Below are 19,171 nucleotides of genomic sequence, written 5' to 3'. Positions count from 1 at the left end.
TGACGCTGTTGGCCCGGTCCACCCGGTCTCTCGTCGTACGAGCCGTCGTTATAAAGCCCTCGCGCCGTGTTTCACGGCACTTTTACGTTGAAGGAACATATTTCCGAAGGTAGTGCACAAGCATTATGTTGAATGCGCGGCTGCTACGTGGTATTCAGGCCGCGAGAGCGGCCCTGGGCGACACAGATACAACTTGGGTGCCTGAATTGTTAGCTAATGCTAAGAGGGACCCCTATCCAGCTGTGAAGATGAACCTAGATCTTGCTCGTTCGTCGGGTATCGTTCTTTATTTATTTAGCTTTGTACAAAATTACTCTTTCTTTGCAGCGAGCTCCGAAACGGTAAAAGAATCGCACGTTGCCGAAAATATTAAAACCTAAAGCCAAGAATCATTGGATTGAACCAAAACTGTCATCGCTTGCATACATGCTTTTTAAAAGGAAAATAAAGCATTACCCGTCGGAAACCTCGCTGTTATTAAGGACTTAGAACACGAAAAATGACGAGAATAGCAAAAGTAAGATTGGAAACAATTTATTGAATCCATATAGGAACAAATACAGTTAAACCTCGATATAACGAAGTCGTAAAAATCGGCACTTTACTTCGTTATAATGAAGTTTCGTTGCATCGAAATTTCGTACCTAGCATGCGGAAACATTACCAAATCACTTGCCAGTTGTAAGCACTCATCCTTTATTTTCTCTGAAAGTAATCAGTGACTTTCTTTTGCGTCTGCTTTGCAATCAGAGATGGCCTCACACTGCGTTCATAGGCCCACAAGGATTGCATTGCATCTTGCTGCCCAATCGAACTCGCGTGGCGCCGCAGAACATCAATTGCGTCAAGCACTTCGCGGCTGCTCGGGGCATCGTCGTCTTCAGCATCGATATCGCTGCCTGGGTCCTCCTGCATGCTTCCTAGCACATCCTGCACGATGGAGTCGTCGGTTGACTCCCCGCACAGCAGCCGTCCGACGATCCCGTACCGGGCCTTAAAACGGTGGAGCCAACCACTGCTTGCCTTGAATGAATCCTTCTCGAGCAGGCAACCGAAATCCTTTGCTTTTTGCTGCAAAATTGCGCCACTTACCGGCACATTCTGCGCTCTGGCGTCCATGAACCAGGCGAACACAGCCTTATCTACGTCTTGATACGTAGCAGGCTTCAATCGCTTACGTTGGGCGCTCATTCCACACTTCACTGAGCTGAGGATAGACTCCTTGGCTTTCAAAATTGTTGAAAGCGTACTCATGGATATGCTGAATCGAGCCGCTACGTCCTTCTTCTTTTCGCCTTTCGAAACTGCGTCCAGAATCGCCTCTTTTTGCTCAAGCGAAAGGGCTTTCCGCTTGCCACTCATGGCGGCGACGCACGCGGGCATACACGAGGGCAACCAAAGCAACGCCTGCGATGTATCCAGCACGTGTGGTAGCAGCGAGTGAACAACGCGACAACGCGGACAAAGGAGTACGGCGGCGACGGCGGCCGCGCAAGTGCGCAAGCAATCACATGGGTTGGCAGATCCAATGAGAGACGGGCGTGTAAGCTGACGCATGCACAGCAAAGAAGCCTGGGAGGAGGGGGTGGGGGGGGGGGGGGGGAGAGGAGTGCGCCGCCGGCGACCGAGCAAAAAAAAAAATAAAGACGGGCCCGGACGGGGGGAAGAGAGAGGGTTGCTCTCTCTCTCTCCTGCTTGCTGGGAGCGAATTCACGCTAGCACCGCTTTCCCCGCGGCCGTCATCGTCACGGCGACATTTTCCTTCCGGGTAAATTTCTTTAGGATACGCGACTTCGTTGTAATGAAATTGCAGCAATATTACTTCGTTATGTCGAGGCAAAATATACATGGTTTCCAATGGGGAATAAGTTGAATATGCCTTGTAACTTCGTTATATTGAGGATTTCGTTATATTGAAGTTCGTTATATCGAGGTTTAACTGTATCTACATCTTACTGGTATCCACTTTTAAAGGACCAAAGAGTTACAAGAGACGCGCTTTTTTGTTCGCGACAGCCACCTTCTCCTTGCTTTCTAGTCGGTGGTTAACATCTCTGGAAAGAAAGTGCATTCTTGTCACAATAATGAAGTTCAATATCTGACAAGTGAGTGCCGACATGTGCTCAGCACAGCCCAAGCAAGCAAGGTTGCATTTTTCTAGCTCTTCCAGCACTTTCCAGAATATGTTCGTGCACAGGCCAGCTTTGTATAATGTAGCAGAAACTACTTCATTAACAGTTTTCATGATGGTCAACATCTTAACTGTTGGATGCTTCATGCAACCTTCCTTAAAGCTCCTGTAAGTTGTAAGGTATGCATCAGAGCCAACAATGGGCACTGGACTGCTTATGTCTTTTAGGCACAGAAGGCATGCTGTGAGTTTCTCAAATTTGTGGACTACATATCCACTTAAGTAGTAGACAACAGCTTGGTCCACATCTCCTTTGAAGTAGCAGTGGTCATCGTCCTGCTGATCAGGAATCCTGGCAGGATCTGATGTCATCTCCATTAGCTTTTGTTGAATGGAGCCATGTAAAGAAGCGTGCTTAGTGCGGTGAACCGCTCTTGTCATCTTCAGTGTGTCCTGGACACCGACGAGCACATTCCTTACCACACCTTGCACACTACCACGTAAAGCAGTCTTTATCGGTGTGTACAAACTGAGAAGGCGAAATATTTGGGTGAAGTTGACCACTGTAGGGTGTGATTCATCCCCTTCAAATGAACGGACAAGTCCGAAGTGACGCTGGAAAAGATTTATAGTTTGTTAGCTATCAGTGACCTTCATCACTCATAGCTCTACACATATAAAACAGAAGCAAGCACATCCTCACCTCCAAGGGGTCCTGGTTTAACTTTGCTGTTAAAACATAGCGGGCACCCTGATTCAGAAGGAACTCTATGATATCAGGTACCGACAGCAAAGTGGCACGGAGGGATTCTGTCGTTAGTTGCGATGCAAAAAGCTTGAGACCTTTCTCTATGGAGTTCTTTTCTGTGACGTTCAGCATGTCCAAAAAGCCTTTGATGACCTGAATGAATCGAGTTAAAATGTCAGCATTTGATAAATGTCAACATGCATGAATGATTAGGCACAGAGGGAAGGTGTTTTGGCTTGCCTGTATTTCCTTCGAGTGACGTTTGATGCCCCTTTCAGGCAGCTTCATATTCAAAGCATCGAATAAGTCATTGACAATTTTGGTGAATGCTTCTGTGCGCTCGGAACCAATCATGCCTTCGGCATTACCTTCTCTGTATATGCGAATGCCAATAGCTGTCCCTCGGCTGAATAACTGTAAAAAAAATGCATTGATGCATTAGTTAAAGAAATAACCAAGAAATGATTATACGCTGTCTTCTAGAGAGTACCACCTGGGTAGCAAGCCGGACGCTCATCTTCTGTAGGTTGTCTGGGGCAACATGTGCTTTTGTCAGCTTCGGCACAACTCTTGTGTGCTTGTTCCTTTCGGCTTCGTACAGCGCAACATAGTGTGAGAAGTTGATCTGATGATCACCAGCCTGAAAGAGGGAAACACATCAGTCGTTGCACATCATTGTAACTGCATGTACACATTTCCTCTTACCATTCCATATGTGTGCTTTTTCAAATGATTTCGAATGCATTTGATGACATGTGGAACATCACAGATGAAGAAGATCATCTGCGAAGGCTCCCAGGGGTGCTCAATGTAGTTGCGTGGTGACATCATATCTCCCGATATTCCCAGGTTCGTCCACATGGAACGGTTGTTGCCTGCTCCATCGCTTACAACCGCAAGCACTGAAGCATCATGCTTGTGCAGCTGCAGCACAGCATTCAACAGGAGCTGTGCGAGGATCCGCCCAGGTGCTGCTCCTCTTGTGGCAAAACATGCTCTAGGCTGAACCCAGCCCTCAAAAAGTGGCACAAACATCAATACCAGCACATGATCAGCGAGTTGGCCAGTGGCTGCACCTGTCACATCACCATAATCAACAAATACATCCATTGTGCAGGACGCTTTGCTGAAAGCAACAGATTGCTTGAGTTTTATCTCAAGCAGTAGCACTCCAAACCTTCTGAGCTGGCTCTTCTCATGAAAATGGTCTCGGATACTCTTCAGTGCTACCTCATTGAAGCCGTACCTGCAGGGTATGCCACTGATGATTTGACGGAGGCGTGCTCTTGTAGGAAGTGGCAAAAGCTGCATATCAGATAGTAATCTGTAAGCCTTTGGACTTGAAATCTGCAGCAGAAGGCATGTCATCAACCACTCTTCTGTGTACCTCCTCCCATTTTTTGATTTTGCCTTTGCTGCTTCAAAAGCAGTCCTGAAAGCCAGCTGCTGTTTAGCTGGAAGAATGTCAAGTGCACGTTCCACGCTTGCTTCTGTCATATTCTGAAGTTGTTTCTTCATGGTGGCCACTTCTTCAGCTTTTCTCTTCGCGTTGTATAGCTCGTATTGCTTTTCTGTGCAAGGACTTCACTTTGGTGCTCTTAGACTTCAGAATGTTGGTTTTCATACGACGCCGTGAAAAGAGACTGGGCAGACTCCTGCATTCCTGGCAGGTTTGCAGTCTGACTGAGTGTTGTGCATGGATTTGCGGTGCCATGTTTCACCGTCTTTAATGGCCACAGCTGATGATAATACATGCGGGTAATTATGAGCAGGGCAACCTTCACAAAAAGTTAGCCTTTCAACGCCCGCAAGTAGGCACTTTAAGTCATCGCATGTCTTCATTTCAACATCCACATCATTTGCATATGCAACTGATGGCACACGTCGACCCATGGCACACGTCAACACAATAGCCAAACGGGCGAGTTGGTGGTACATATTGGTGGCAAACAGCGCAACGACGCGGACAGAGTGGAAGAAAATACAGGACAAGCGCTGACTCACAACTGAAATTTATTTAAGGAAAGCAGTACATTTTATAGACAAAGTGGCCAACTTATCAGCTAGTACCTAGACAAAACCCAAGTTTCTACGTGGCATCGAGGTATGCAACCTCACTGTCATAATGAAATAGATGGCTTACTGACACATAACCTTGTTTTTTTCTTCATGTGATATGCTTCCATAATCTCACGTGTTAATCGGGACGGGTGTTTGTAGAGGATATCACAGTAAGGCAATGAAAGAAAACAAAATTGGCAGTCTCGAACATGGTCAACTAGATGATTAGATTTGTTAGCTTCCAGATTATTTGCATGCTCTTTCAAACGTGTATTGATGCAACGCCCCGTCTGCCCGATATATATTTGTCCGCATGACATTGGGATTTTGTACACAACCTCTTCTGCGCATGGCACATACATTGTTTCGTGCTTAACCCCACACGTTGTTTCAGATTCTTTTCGTTGTTCAGCCTTTCGTTCCAAAACAGCACAAACCCTTTTAAGTTTCTTGGGTGCTGAAAAAACCACCCCTACGCCATACCTTTTTGCCACATTTTTAAGATTATGTGACATACAGTGTACGTATGGGAGAATGGCAAACTTTTTCCTTTCCTTCTCTTTTCCCGGACTAGGGACCAAAGATGGATTCCTAAGCTTTTTGGCTACCTTATTACAGCCCAATAACATAACACCATCCGGGTATCCAGCTTCCTTCAACCTTTTAATTTGTTCGTTGAAGCTGTTGGTTGCCCTATGGATACAAGATTTTGATAATGAGGACAAAAGAGATGAGACCATAATTCCTGTTTTAACTGTTTTGGAATGATGCGATTTATAATTTAACAGCGGTTTTCCCATCCTTGGACGATATTCCCAACAGATGTGCCCCGTTGCAACCTTCAAACTCAGATCTAAAAATTGTAGCTTACTACCGACCGTGACCTCAGTGGTGAACTCTAGACCTAAAGCATTTTCTTTAAATACTTTTAGTACATCAGTCATGCGCCTTGAAAAGTTAGTTTTTTCTACAAAAATCAAGAAGTCATCGACGTAACGAAAGATGCGTGACGCCATTCCCGTCAGATTTTCCTGGATACCACGATCAACAAAGGACAAAAATATATCGCTAATCACTGGTGCCATCCTAGATCCAATGCAAACGCCCGCTTTTTCGGTATATAGTTTACTGTCCCATTCAACGAACATTGACTTTAAATAAAAAGACAGCAGCTCAAGAAAGCTAGCCACAGAAATGCCACACCCTCTAATGAACTGTTCTTCATCATTGTCAATTGTTACACATTTTGAAACCGCGTTCATCAATTCATTGTGAGGGAGGGAATAGAACAGATCGACCACGTCAATACTGAACACTGTACATGAGCCTGGATTTTCATGTCGCAGAAAATTTACCACACTTTTAGAGTTGCGAACTCTGAAAGGGTCCTTAATAGCCAAAGTAGCCAAGAATTTCTGTAGATACTCTGAAATTTTATATTGCCAAGTGCTCCTCTCAGTTACAATAGCCCGAAATGGCATGCCATCTTTGTGCGACTTCGCTGAGAAAAAAATCTTTAAACTATAAGTCCTTTAGCTTATGGGGTCACTCTGCGTCCAGCCGGCCGGGAAGGCGAGCTTCCGTGCAAGCTACACGCAGGCGTTATTTAAGCACGCAACACGTTTCCCCAACCCGTGGCGCAGAGTCGCAGCCACGGCAGGTCCGGACGAAATAGGCAACGGCAGGGCACGCTAGGAAATAGTTTATTATCCTAACGCGAGGTAAAGCACACTGCGGAAGAATGTTCTATCCGTAAAATAGATGTTCCGTAGCTCACCAAGTCGTTGACGTCGACCGGCGTTGGTGTTCGGGGGCCGGCGGGCAGCGAAAGGGGTCCGTGGGGCACTTAGGTAAGGTCCGGCGGCGAGAGACCTTCCCGCCGCGCGATCACCCCTTTTATCCCCTCGGTCATTGCCTCCCTCACAGCAAATCGTTACCGTCAAGCTTAGGCGTGCTACCCTCTCCGCAGAAGGCGGCGCGCTGCCGTGACGTCACGTCAGTGCTGGGGCGGAAATGAGCAGAGTCGCGGGGGTGCCTTCTCTCCACATTCCTGGTGGCCAGCGCGCCCGTGTAAGTCACGGTCGCCGCTGGCGCGGGGGACGAGGAGGGGATACCAGTGTATCCCACATCCTCCCCTCCTTAAGAAGCCTCCCGAACACAGAAACAGGCACAAAAAGCTTTACTAAATTTCAGTGGACCATAGGTCCAGGTCCATCTCTAGCCCCCCCGCTGGCGTGGCCCCTGCTTCCATGTCGGGCGCCGGCAGTTCTGCAGCCGCCAGCGCAGGGGCCGGCCGCTTGGGGTCCGGGTCCCGGGCCTCGTCACTCGGGGCAGGAGGCGCCGCTGCCAAAGACGGAGGAGCCACCGCGGCCGAGGGCTGCGAGCCAAGGCTCGGCTCCGGCGGGCCGCCAGCGTGGCGGGCGGCTACCTGCAGAAGCCACTCAGCGAACTCGGCCTCGCGGCCCGCTCGCGCCAGCATCTGACGGGCCGCGGCGCTGGGAGTGGCCGCCGCTGGATGTAGATCGTCTCGGGTCGTGGCCCCGCGCGTCCTCTGGTCGTGCAGGTCCCCCGCCTTGTGGGCTTTCTCGTGCAGCATCACGGCCCCACACGGGCACAGCAGGGTTCCTGGGGACAGGGGTAGGGACACGCCCTCGGCCCGCTGGTCCGCGTCGGCGACGGTGCGCCCCCGGAATACGTTAAACAGCCTGGCCGGGGGCGTGAGCCTCTTCGCCCTCTCCTGCCGCTTCCACGGCCGCCACGAGACGTAGCCGACCGGCGCGTCCGTTCCGGCCTGGTACGTCCACGTGGCCACGTCCCTGGGCGGCTGGCGCGGGGCCTGCGCTGCTGGCGGCTCCGGGCCTCGGGCTGGCGGGGTGGACATCAGGCGCTGGCAGAGTGGCGAGCGAGCCGGCGAGTGACCCAAGGTGGCGGGGGAAGCCTGGCGGCGGCGCGGCGACTGCCCGAAGAAGGGGCCCGAGTGCCTCGGGCCAGCACGCCCGGGGCCCGGTGGGGTGGCCGCCGGGTGACGGCGATGCGGCAAGGGGTGCTTTGGGCTTTGTCCGGACGTCGGGGGTGACCGCCGGCGCTTGGGTTGTGCCTGCTTCTCCATCTGCGTCGGGGAAAAGGTCGACCCAGACGTAACCAACTACCAAAGCGCGTGCTACGTAGCTGTTCGACCCTCACGAGAGTCATGAGGGTTAGCGCAAGTCAGTCTTGCGTGCAACTGATCGGCATGAGCGGCCCGTACGTTCATGCATCTAACGAGACTGCCTGCCGGCTCGCGCCCTCGCTCTAGGCTGCGCAGGCAGATTCTGTTTCTGCCTAGGGCTCAAGTTATAGCGGGACGCGGGGTTCGCCGGCTGATCGCAGATCTCGTTATCCGACTGCGGCGCGGGTCGGGCTGTGTCCTCTACCCACTCATCTCGCTGCACGTAACGTTTCAGGTCGCATACGTGCACCGGTCCGCCTGTCGGTTTCGACCGCAAGTCCTCGAGCCTGTAAACGAGCGAGGAAAGTTTCTCTCGCACGCGGAACGGCCCGATCCATTTCGGCGCCAACGAGGCCGCAAACTGTTTGCTAGCGTCGCTGAGAACGTGCTGGCGTCGAAGCACCAGATCGCCCACTTCGTAGTGAACATCCCGGTGCGAGCGGTCGTACTGTGCTTTCTGCTGCGCCCTAGCGGTGCTCAGGTTGCGGCGAGCCTTGCGTAAGGCCTCCGTCATCTTAGCGCGCAGCTGCGTCGCGTACTCAGCTCGTGCTGACGAAGCGACTGGCGTCTTCCTGCTGTCCGATAGAATCCGGTCCATCGGATTTAGCAGCTCTCTACCCAGATTGAGAGAACACGGCGCATACCCAGTCGAGCGGTTAACGGTCGAACGCAAAGCAAACGCGATCTCCGGCAGATAGGAGTCCCAATCTTTGTGCCTCTCAGAGTATGCGACAAGCAAGTGCTTAACGTTGCGATTGACTCGTTCCGTGGGGTTCGACTGAGCATGATAGGTGGTCGTTTTCTTGTGCTTAATGCCGAGTGCAGCGCACGAATCAACGAACACCTTCGCAGTGAAGTAGGACGCGTGGTCCGTTATCAGCTGCTCTGGGAAACCGAACCTGGTGAATACGTCCATCAGCTTCTCCATGATCACTCGTGCCGTCAGCTTTCTAAGGGGGAAAAGTTCAACCCACTTGCTGAAGTGATCCGTGGCCACCAGCAAGAACTTGTTCCTACTCGGTGTCATAGGATACGGTCCCATGATGTCGCACGCCGCGATTTGCCAGGGAGTCTGGCTGTTAATCGGGTGCATGAGGCCAGGTGGTCGTCCGCCTCGGGGCTTCACACTTTGGCACACGTGGCACGAGCGGGCGTAGCGTATTACGTCCCTTTTCATGCCAAGCCAGGTAGCAAAGCGACACAACTTAGTGTAAGTCTTGGGGCCGCTTGCATGCCCAGCGATGCACGAGTCGTGAAAGTAGCGTAACAGTGCTGCTCTCAATACTCGCGGTATCACCACCTTGAACGCCTCGTTTGTGTCGTTCTCGGAGGTGATATACCTCAGCAGGACGCCGTCGGAATCCAGCAGATACGAATCCATCGCGCTCACAGCACTACCAGCTGTTTCCCAGCGCTCCGCACCGACAGCAAAACCAGCTGTCTCCTTGTGCGCGGCGGCCCTGCCGCCCGGCTCCCGGAGCCCGTCGAACACTTTTCGACAAAACGGATCCTTCTGCTGAGCTTCGAGCAGCTCCTTTCTGCTGAACACGATCACCACGGAACTCGCGTAGTCCACGTGGTTCACGCTCTCGCCCTGGATCAACGGTTGGTCCGCGTTCCTTACATGGGCTACGGCTCGGGTCAGTCCCTCGCTCTCCCCGGTTGTCGGGCGGTCGGTCGCGTGACCTTCCTCGCACTGGACAGGCGCTCACGAGAGTGCGTCAGCCACAGCGTTGTTTTTCCCTTTGCGGTAGCGCACGGTGAAGTCGTAACGCTGCAGCAACAGGGACCAACGCGCTAGGCGGCCGCTCGGCTCGCTGAGTCGTCTCAGCCAGGTGAGCGCCATGTGATCCGTCTCGATCACAAATGTCACCCCATCGACGTAGTAGTCGAACTTACGAAGAGCAAAAACTATCGCGAGACATTCCTTCTCTGTCACCGAGTAGTTTCTCTCTGCCGGCGTCAACGAACGGCTCGCGAAAGCTACCGGACGGAGAAAGCCTTCATGCTCCTGAAGCAACACTGCTCCTAAGCCCAGGTCGCTTGCGTCGGTTTGAATCACAAACTCCCTGTTTAGGTCGGGTAGCTGCAACTCCGCCGTGTCAGCGAGCACTTTGGTGAGGTTGCGCAGTGCATCCTCTTGCTCGTGACCCCAACTCCAGCGCTCGCCTTTCTTCAAAAGCTTTGTCAAAGGCGCCTGCAGCGCTGCGCACTCTGGGATGAACTGGCGATAAAAGTTCGCCATTCCCAGGAAGCGCCTGAGTCCGGCTATATCTGTGGGCGACGGAAACTTAAGCAAAGCCTCAAGCTTATCGTCGCACGGCAGAATGCGGCCTCTGTCGATCGTGAACCCCAACAGTGTTATTCGGGTCGCGGCGATCTGTGCCTTCTTCGGGTTCAAAGTGATTCCCGCGGACCTCAGCCTCTCTAGGACGTCCCTCAAGTGGCGCAGGTGTTCCTCGAACGTTTTCGAGTACACCACGATGTCGTCTAGGTACGCGAGCGCATGTTGCCACTTCGCATCACCCAGAACACGGTCCATTAGGCGCTGATAAGTAGCGGGTGCTCCTACCAAACCAAAAGACATTCTCTTGAACTGGAAAAGGCCTCTGTGACAAGTGAAAGCAGTTTTCTCCTTGTCCCGCTCATTCATTTCAACCTGAAAGTATCCGCGGCTAGCATCGAGCGTTGTGAAGTACTTCGCCCCACCTAGGTTGGACACTAGGGAAGAAATGGTGGGTAGAGGGTAGGCGTCTTTCCTCGTAACCTCATTCAGCTTGCGGTAGTCCACGCAAAGTCGATATGTATCGTCTTTCTTTGGAACCAAGACTACCGGGAAGCCCCAAGGGCTGTTAGACCTCTCAACAACGCCAGTGTCGATAAGTTCGTCTAAGGCGCTGTCCAGTGCTTTTCTCTTGGCCAAGCTAATTGGTCTAGGATTGCACTTCCAAGGCAGTGCATCACCCGTGTCTATTCGGTGCCTGACTAGGGTAGTGAGGCCCGGGCGGTCAGTGAATGTCGCGTTGTACTCGTAGAGGAGCGATGACAAACGTGCCTTCTCCCTCTCCGTCACGCTGTTCACTTCCGACAACAAGGGGTGCGCTGACCTTCCCTGCGCGGCAGAGCAGCTTTCTACCGCGGCAACCTTCTCTCTGCCCTCTCCCTCAGCGGCGATGGTCCGCTCGCCTCCTGGATCTCGGGCTGGCGCGGTGGATTTGTCACGGTCTCCCCCCGCTCGCGCCGCGTTCGGAGTCTGAATGGTGTGCGACGCCGCGGGCGCTTTCGCGAAAGGCTTCAAGGCGCCTGACGTGCGCTCCCTGTAGCCACCGCTGCTGATGTCTATCACAAGACCTGTCTTGGCTAGGAAGTCTCGTCCAAGAATTACAGGAACGGATAAACAGGGAAGATGAACGAGGCGTTGTCGCCGCACGCGTCTTTCCCAGCGAACCACTATCCTAGCTGCACCGCTTGATTGCGCTGTGCCGCTCGCGAGGTGAAAAGTGGTATTGCACTCTCTCAGCCGGATTTTGTTCTCGCGGAGATGGTTTAACACCTCGTCACCGAACAAAGAAGCACTTGCTCCTGTATCTAGTAACGCGGTGAATTTCTTTCGAGCTATTGTTAGCTCAATGAACGGCGCTGACAGGTCAACAGAATTTCCTACGCGACATGCCAAAGGCGCTAGCAAACCGGGGTTTTCTGTGTACGCCGCGCGGAATCGAAGGTCGATCACCGGCGGCTTTGGCCGTTTCCCGACCGTGTTTGGTCACGGGCGGGAGGGCGGCCACACTCGCGGGCGAAGTGTCCCGGCTGGTCGCACCGGTAGCAACGGTTGCCCGGGCCCCGACGGGCTAGGCGCTGGTCGCCCCGTTCCGGTCGGTCATCTCGAACTCGCGGCGCGGATGGTGGGGGCCGCGTGTCGGCCTCGCGATCTCGCCTCGGTTCATTCCGCTCTGCGGCAGCGTGTGCTGTTCGCAACACGTAGCTGAATGGGTCCAAAGCGCGGTCGGACAACTCCCAACCCCTTGGGACACGCTCGTCAGCAAATCGTGCTGACGCTTCAGCTCTGGAGGGGCTGCGGGCTGAGCTGCCATTCCACGTGCAGCGCGGCTCAAGGGACAGCGATGCGGGTGGGGGCGGCCGATACGCTCGCGCAGAGAGGATGTCTCCCTGAATGCGCTTCGCCTCAGCTGCCAGCTCATCCAAATCTCTGAACCTGACTCCTCTCAGGTAGGCAGTGAAAGTCGGGTGCGCTTGTCTCGTGACACGCTCAACTTTCTCCGTGTTCGTGGCGCGAGGGTCAGCGAGGCGATAAAGTTCGTCCATCGCTCGGACGTACTCTAACAGAGACTCGTCGGGGTGCTGGGTTCGGAGCTCCAGCTCTCTCCTCAAACGCCACTCATAGTTTGCAGGAAGGAATTCGTCGCGGAAGCTTGCGCAAAACTCCTCCATTGTCCTCGCTCGGTTGCCGGCTAGTCGGTACCAGCGGGCCGCTTGCTCCGTCAAAGAAACAGGCACAACACGCGCGAGCATTTCGGCGTCTGCGATTCCTGTCACTTGCTGATAATGCAGCAGACGGTCGAGGTACTCATTTGCTCCCGCAATGTCGTGGTACCCCGTGTAGGTAGGCAAGTCTATCCTAACACGTGGCGACTGGGCCGGGGCTTGCAAATTGTTTTGCAAAATACCCGCTAGACTCTGCATAACCTGCATTGCGTTCTGCAAGAGCACCTCGGATGATTGCGGACTAACACCCCCGGAGTTGGGCGCAGCCGCTGATGGCGTCGAATGATGAGGCCTAGGTACCTCATTGTTCGCGCCGCGGAGCGGCGAGGCGCCCGATGTGGAGCCCCCCATGCCAGGCCTAAGTCCTACCAACGCGTCAGGGGATGTTACTCGGCTATTCCGCGTGGAACGCCCAAGATTCACAAATTCAAACCCTTCCAACGGCGCGTCAAGTAGGGAGCCCTGGTTATGTGCCGCTGGCTCTGACAGCATAAACAAAGACTGCAAGTCACTCCTGTCGGCTGCCATCCTTTGTTAGGGCGACGGTAGTCGTTCGCTCCAACAAAGGTCACTGCTCGATTGCCTAGTTCGCCCCACGTTCGGGCGACAAGATATGGGGTCACTCTGCGTCCAGCCGGCCGGGAAGGCGAGCTTCCGTGCAAGCTACACGCAGGCGTTATTTAAGCACGCAACACGTTTCCCCAACCCGTGGCGCAGAGTCGCAGCCACGGCAGGTCCGGACGAAATAGGCAACGGCAGGGCACGCTAGGAAATAGTTTATTATCCTAACGCGAGGTAAAGCACACTGCGGAAGAATGTTCTATCCGTAAAATAGATGTTCCGTAGCTCACCAAGTCGTTGACGTCGACCGGCGTTGGTGTTCGGGGGCCGGCGGGCAGCGAAAGGGGTCCGTGGGGCACTTAGGTAAGGTCCGGCGGCGAGAGACCTTCCCGCCGCGCGATCACCCCTTTTATCCCCTCGGTCATTGCCTCCCTCGCAGCAAATCGTTACCGTCAAGCTTAGGCGTGCTACCCTCTCCGCAGAAGGCGGCGCGCTGCCGTGACGTCACGTCAGTGCTGGGGCGGAAATGAGCAGAGTCGCGGGGGTGCCTTCTCTCCACATTCCTGGTGGCCAGCGCGCCCGTGTAAGTCACGGTCGCCGCTGGCGCGGGGGACGAGGAGGGGATACCAGTGTATCCCACAAGCTTTATTGACACTTGCTTTAAGCCGGTCCAGGTTCATACCCTCCAGCAAGCGCAGAGCTCTGGCTTTTACTTTTCCTGGTTTTGTCGAAACCGGGACGAAGTTTTTCTGCACAGCCTCCATCGCTTTCAAAGAAAACATTGTTTTCGGAAGGACCACAAAACATCCTTCCTTGTCAGCTGTCAGTAGCCTCAAATTATTTGAATGCAGGAAATTGACTAGAGAACCGTATCCCTCCCTATACGTCGACCCTACACGTCGACCCTGATACGGTCCGGCGTTTTGACACTGCCACAGCCCTTTCAATTTCCAGAATGCCTTCCGTCACTATCAGCCTGTACACCACGGTTGTAGTGCCAACAACTTCAAGCGACCAACCCTGCATTCGCTGGCCTGCTGCTGCCATGCAAGACAACTCATCAAAAAGCGGTGTGTTATTCTCTAGCACAACACTGTTGTCCCTGCCGTCACTGCTTTCGATAGAATCGCATGTGTTCGATGGCATCGTTTCTTCATCATTTTTCCTTTGCTCTTTTTGGCGCCTGAGCCGAGGTGGTGGATGCACGGCAGGGGCCTTGTGTTTTAGTGCTGGTTTGGACAAGTATTTAGGGCAATTCGGAAATATGCGCGGCACAGCATCGTCCTTAAGAGCCCACTTGTCACGCGGTATTATGACTACGTCGCCATGAACGTTGTGCACGAAGTTTTTCAGGATATCTTCCTCGTGAAAGTGGAGGTCGCATACAGTACAACAGTTAGACAGCTCCTTATCCTGTCTTGGTATAGCTCATTGCCACTGTTTAAGGTGCGCAGCATCATCAAGCGGCTTAAAAAAATGCCTTTTTTCAGGCGCGGATTTCGTAGAATCGTAGCCACTTCGGCAACCAGTCACAAAGCAACGCGGCATTTCTTGTCACATTCAGGACCTGTCATAGGCCCACACGACACACACGTTCGCGACGGTCAGTGTGAAACTTGGCCGCACATTACATAGATGCGCTGATCTTGCCTTGATTTCGGAGCGGACAGACCAAGCTGGACAGCTGCGCCGCACGATCCGCAAGACGCGCACGCAGCTCGGGCGCACGGACGCTTCTGTGTTGAGTTGAGGTGGGAGCACACGCCGCACGAGCAACGTCCCTAGAAACCCACTATGCTAAATCTTTCTAGGACACACACACACACAGTAGAGCGATCAACATTCAGCACAGTTGAAGGCAACAAAGAAACGACCGGCACAACAACGCTTCGCTGCTGACTTCACCAGCGTGGGTGCCGAGAGGCCGGTCAAAGAGTGACGAGCGCGCCCCCGCTCGGCAGGGCAGGGAAGGGTGACACCCGCGGCGCCGGAGTTTGCAAACTGAAAAGGTAATCTAGTAACATTGGCTTCGGTGGCGTCAGCCTGCTATCGCGAGAGAGAGAGACTGGGTGCGGCACTGGCGCCACCGCGCCGCTTTGCTTGTCGCTTTTTTTTTCTTTCTCTCTCTTTCAGAGCGACTGTGACCGACGCGCATGAAGCAGCTAGCGCCATCTTGTGGCGCGCTGCGCCTACTCAAGTACTCTCCGCTGCGCGGGCGGCGCGGGACGCGCAGCGTGGTAGTGGCGGCAGATACGAACTTACGGAGGTAAACATCGCCTCGTCTCGACATCGTTTGTTTCAGGGAACTAAGCAACGCAAATGTTACGATTATTTTGCATGGAAAAAGCCATCTGGACGGTAATATTTTGATCGTTATATCCGATATGCGGTGAATAACCTATCGTTATAAATGGTTTTTTTCCCCATAGACCTAATGCATAAAATGACACTCTCATGTCGACCCATCGTTATAACCGATATATCTTTATATGTGGTATCGTTATAAGTGGACTGCACTGTACAGAGTATTATGTTTCTTCTGTGAGACGACAGTAAAACATGAAAAACACTGTTCAATTATGGCTATACTTAAATTGGCAATTTGGCAAAATAACAATAGCTTCCTAATTTGGCGTTTAAATGATTTTAATTTGCATTCAACGATTAGCTTACATTCAAATTTGTTTAAGATCGCAGGTATTTGATACGCCATTGTTTGCCTTCCATAATTGGTTCGGATTTTTGGTGTTCAATGTTTTCGGTGCCTCAAAAGGTATTCAGCATTTTCGGAGTCAATAATTCCGTACAGTTTCTTCTGATGTATTAAGTGCAGTGCTTTTAAATAATATAATTGGTCTGCTTTTAGGATGCCGTGTTTCTTAAACAGAGGAACGGTTCTTTGATCCTGTACATTGCCATGGTAAGATTCAAAGCAGCGCAAGATTTTCTTCTGCAAAGTGATAAGCTTAGTTTAATTGTATTGTGTAGTAGTGCCCCAAACCATTAAGCCATAGGTTAATTTCGAATAAAAAAGTGAATAATAAATGTTCTTTTTTATCCAGAGAGGTATGAGCGCAGATATTCTATAAAGACATCCAACTGTGCGGGCAAGTTCTACACTTTGGTTTCTTACGTGTAAAGACCAGCTCAAGTCTTCCTGAAACCAAACCCCAAGTAATTTTTGTGTCTGAACTTGTCTTATAAAGGTGTTCTCAAATTTCACGTTAAGTTTGCGATGTAGAGGTTTGTTGGCAGGACGAAATATGACTTATGTTGTTTTTGTGGCATTTAATCTTAACTTGTTTCTGCTTTACCAGTTTGAAAAATGCACAAGGTAGTCATTTACAGAGGATTCTAGTGTCAGTAGGTTATGAGAAGAGAAGACATTGGTATCATCAGCATACATTATGGTTTGAGCAGAACTATCTATTTTGACGATATCATTGATATAGACAAGAAATAGTAATGGACCCAATATTGATCCTTGTGGTACCCCTTGTTTTAGCTTCGTGAGTGTTGATACCACATCATTAATTTTCACCAACTGGTAATGATCATTGAGATAGCTATTTAGAAGATCTAGTACAATACCTCGGACACCGTATCTTGATAATTTGTTGAGTAATAAATCGAACTGTATGGAATCAAAAACTCTGAATGTCTAAAAACAAACCTAGTGTATATTTTCTACATTCCATGTTTTCAATAAAGTATTTATATCACATCCTTTGAATATTGCAGTGACTTTGGCGATTTTGAATTGTTTAGGAAATATGCCTGTTCTTAGAGTGAGGTTAATTATGTTGCTGAGAACGTCACATATCAAAGGCGATATTAATTTTATTTCATTTGGAGAAAGTTCATCCACCCCTGGAGATATATTATTTTTAAGCTTGCCGATTATACTTGAAGTTTCACTTGGATCAGTAGGCCTCAGGAAAAGAGAGTGACTCAATACAGTCGGACCTCGATTTAACGAAGTCCAATTTGCAGCCAAAAATTTCATTAATTCGTGAGTTTCGTTAAGTCGAGGTTCGCATGTTTCAGCAGTCTAAATAAGGATGCAGGTTCTTGGAACACTCCTGGCATATGGCACCTTGTAGACAGCAAAATTACAAAGATAACCAATAAACCCCGGAACTAATAACACAACCAAGAGCGTGATGCCCAATAGCCAGCGGGTACGAGCGCATTTTTCTCCATTACACGTATGGTGAAGAGCAGGTCTGCAGCAAGCGCCGCGCCTAGTGCTCATAGCTGCCACTAGATGTGGCCATCAGTACCATCGTCATCATGATTTGTCATCACTAAAAAAAACTAAAATTTCCTTTCACGAAGACATGGCAACCCGTGGCGCAAAGAAAAAAAAATTATGCACATACCAGAGCTGTCAACTTGAATATTCTTTCGAAGAAAATTGGAAGTAGTATTAACTTTGTGGATCCTTGAGGCCACCACTAACCATTAGAGCGCTTAATGCTCGCAGGCATCGGATGATACCGCACTCAGTAAAGAAATGATGACGTTGATTCATGAACGCTGGAATGTTTATTTAACTTCCCGCAGAGCGATTCTATGCAACTCAGGGGGAAGCGAAGAACTCCACCAGCTTCATCTGCCGCTTTTTAATAAGCGCCGGGGTTATAAATCGCTCGTAGGTTGACAGGGCTGCTAAGGCTTGCTCTTGCGAGTGCGCGCCCGCATACGTGCGTAAGAGATCCAGCGCATCCATGACTTGCTTCGGTGTAGCTATGCTGCTTGCCGCCTGGAGTTCTTCGTCCGAGTCGTCGTCCTGCATTTTTGTATCTGTGACACTCTGGATTATTGCGTCATCGTCCAGCTCTTCAGTCGTCACAGCGCAAGCATCGCTGAAGGCAAAGTCCTCGAGTGTCACGTCACGTCGCTTGGAGCACCTCCCTGATCGCAGAGCAGCTGCCACGAGTCAACGACATCTGTTGTGTACGCCATACTTTTGTCACCGTCATTTGCTCTGCACTCCGCTTCTTCATTAAAAAAAACGCTCTCGTTCAATCCCACCTTCCTAAAGCACTTGGCTACGATCTCCCTATTTTTTGCCTCCCACGACTGCGAAAGCATCTCCAAGGCCATGAACACGTCAATTTTTGTGTCTCTGTGGAGCTTGATGTTCAGCAGAAGCCTTTCAACGACCCGCTTGCGGTATGCACACTTGACGCTGTTTATTATTCCCTGGTTGAGTGGTTGTATCAGGGGGGTGCAGTTGGCAGGGAAATATTCAAGCTCTGTGTTGGTAAGCACACAATCTTGAACGTGATGCGCTGAGCAATTGTCCAGAAGGAGGCAAATGTTTCGACCCCTTTTGCGCATTTCAGCATCCAGATCCTTCAGCCAGTTGCTGAACAAATCCCTTGTCATCCACGCCTTTGTGTTTGCGGCGTACTTGACTGGCATGCTCCTTTTTCCGCTGAAGCAACGCGGCTTCTCGCTTGTGCCAATTACGAATGGCACACGCTTATCGCTGCTGTCCACGTTCACGCAGAACAGAACAGTGAGACGCTGTTTACTATGTTTTCCACCGTGGCACTTTTCATTTCTCAAAGCCAACGTCTTCCTTGGCAACAGCCGGTAGAAAAATGTGGTCTCGTCGGCATTATATATGTCGGAGACATTGTAACATGATAGAATGCCAGGAACACGATCACGCAACCAGTCCGCTGCTTCAATTGAGTTCACGTCGGCTGATTCTCCGCTGGCCACCTTCCCAACAATACTATGCTGTTCCTTGAATCGTTGCAGCCACCTGCTGCTGGCTTTGAAGTCGTTGTGCCCAAGGATACAAGCAGAGTTAAGGGCCTTTTGTTGAAGAATGGCCCTGCTCAACGGCATGTTTTTTGCGTGCATATCGAGGAACCATGAGAAAAGAAGTTTTTCGAGGTCAACATAAGCTGCTTCCTTTATCTTCTTTCTTTGTTGGCCT

At 51.2% G+C, this 19,171-nt stretch overlaps 2 protein-coding genes across 5 annotated transcripts in view; one reads left to right on the top strand and one right to left on the bottom strand.

Annotated features, from left to right (window-relative positions):
- The window catches only part of LOC144121887 (uncharacterized), a 182,157-nt gene that overhangs the window by 36,840 nt on the left and 126,146 nt on the right, over nucleotides 1-19,171 (top strand). The gene's annotated exons all lie outside the window — the stretch shown is intronic.
- On the bottom strand, nucleotides 1,985-17,572 carry LOC144121885 (uncharacterized). Its single transcript, XM_077655308.1, has 4 exons — nucleotides 13,856-17,572; nucleotides 3,373-6,476; nucleotides 3,120-3,293; nucleotides 1,985-2,746 (listed from the first exon to the last, which is right to left on the bottom strand). Exons 2-4 carry the CDS (start codon nucleotides 3,394-3,396, stop codon nucleotides 1,985-1,987), a joined length of 960 nt encoding a protein of 319 aa, XP_077511434.1. The 5' UTR covers nucleotides 3,397-6,476; nucleotides 13,856-17,572.

This window comes from Amblyomma americanum, chromosome 2, assembly GCF_052857255.1.
Source record: "Amblyomma americanum isolate KBUSLIRL-KWMA chromosome 2, ASM5285725v1, whole genome shotgun sequence".
Taxonomy (NCBI): Eukaryota; Metazoa; Arthropoda; class Arachnida; order Ixodida; family Ixodidae; genus Amblyomma; species Amblyomma americanum.
The sequence above is the reverse complement of the archived record's forward strand: the minus strand, read 5'-3'. Positions and strand labels throughout refer to the sequence as shown.

Excerpts from the sequence above, each read along its gene's own strand:
- LOC144121885 (XM_077655308.1), bottom strand. The coding sequence starts at position 3,396 with ATGAGCGTCCGGCTTGCTACCCAG. Across the intron at positions 3,294-3,372 it reads GCGTCCGGCTTGCTACCCAG|TTATTCAGCCGAGGGACAGC; the intron begins GTGGTACTCTCT and ends TTTTTTTTACAG. Across the intron at positions 2,747-3,119 it reads GTCACTCGAAGGAAATACAG|CGTCACTTCGGACTTGTCCG; the intron begins GCAAGCCAAAAC and ends AATCTTTTCCAG.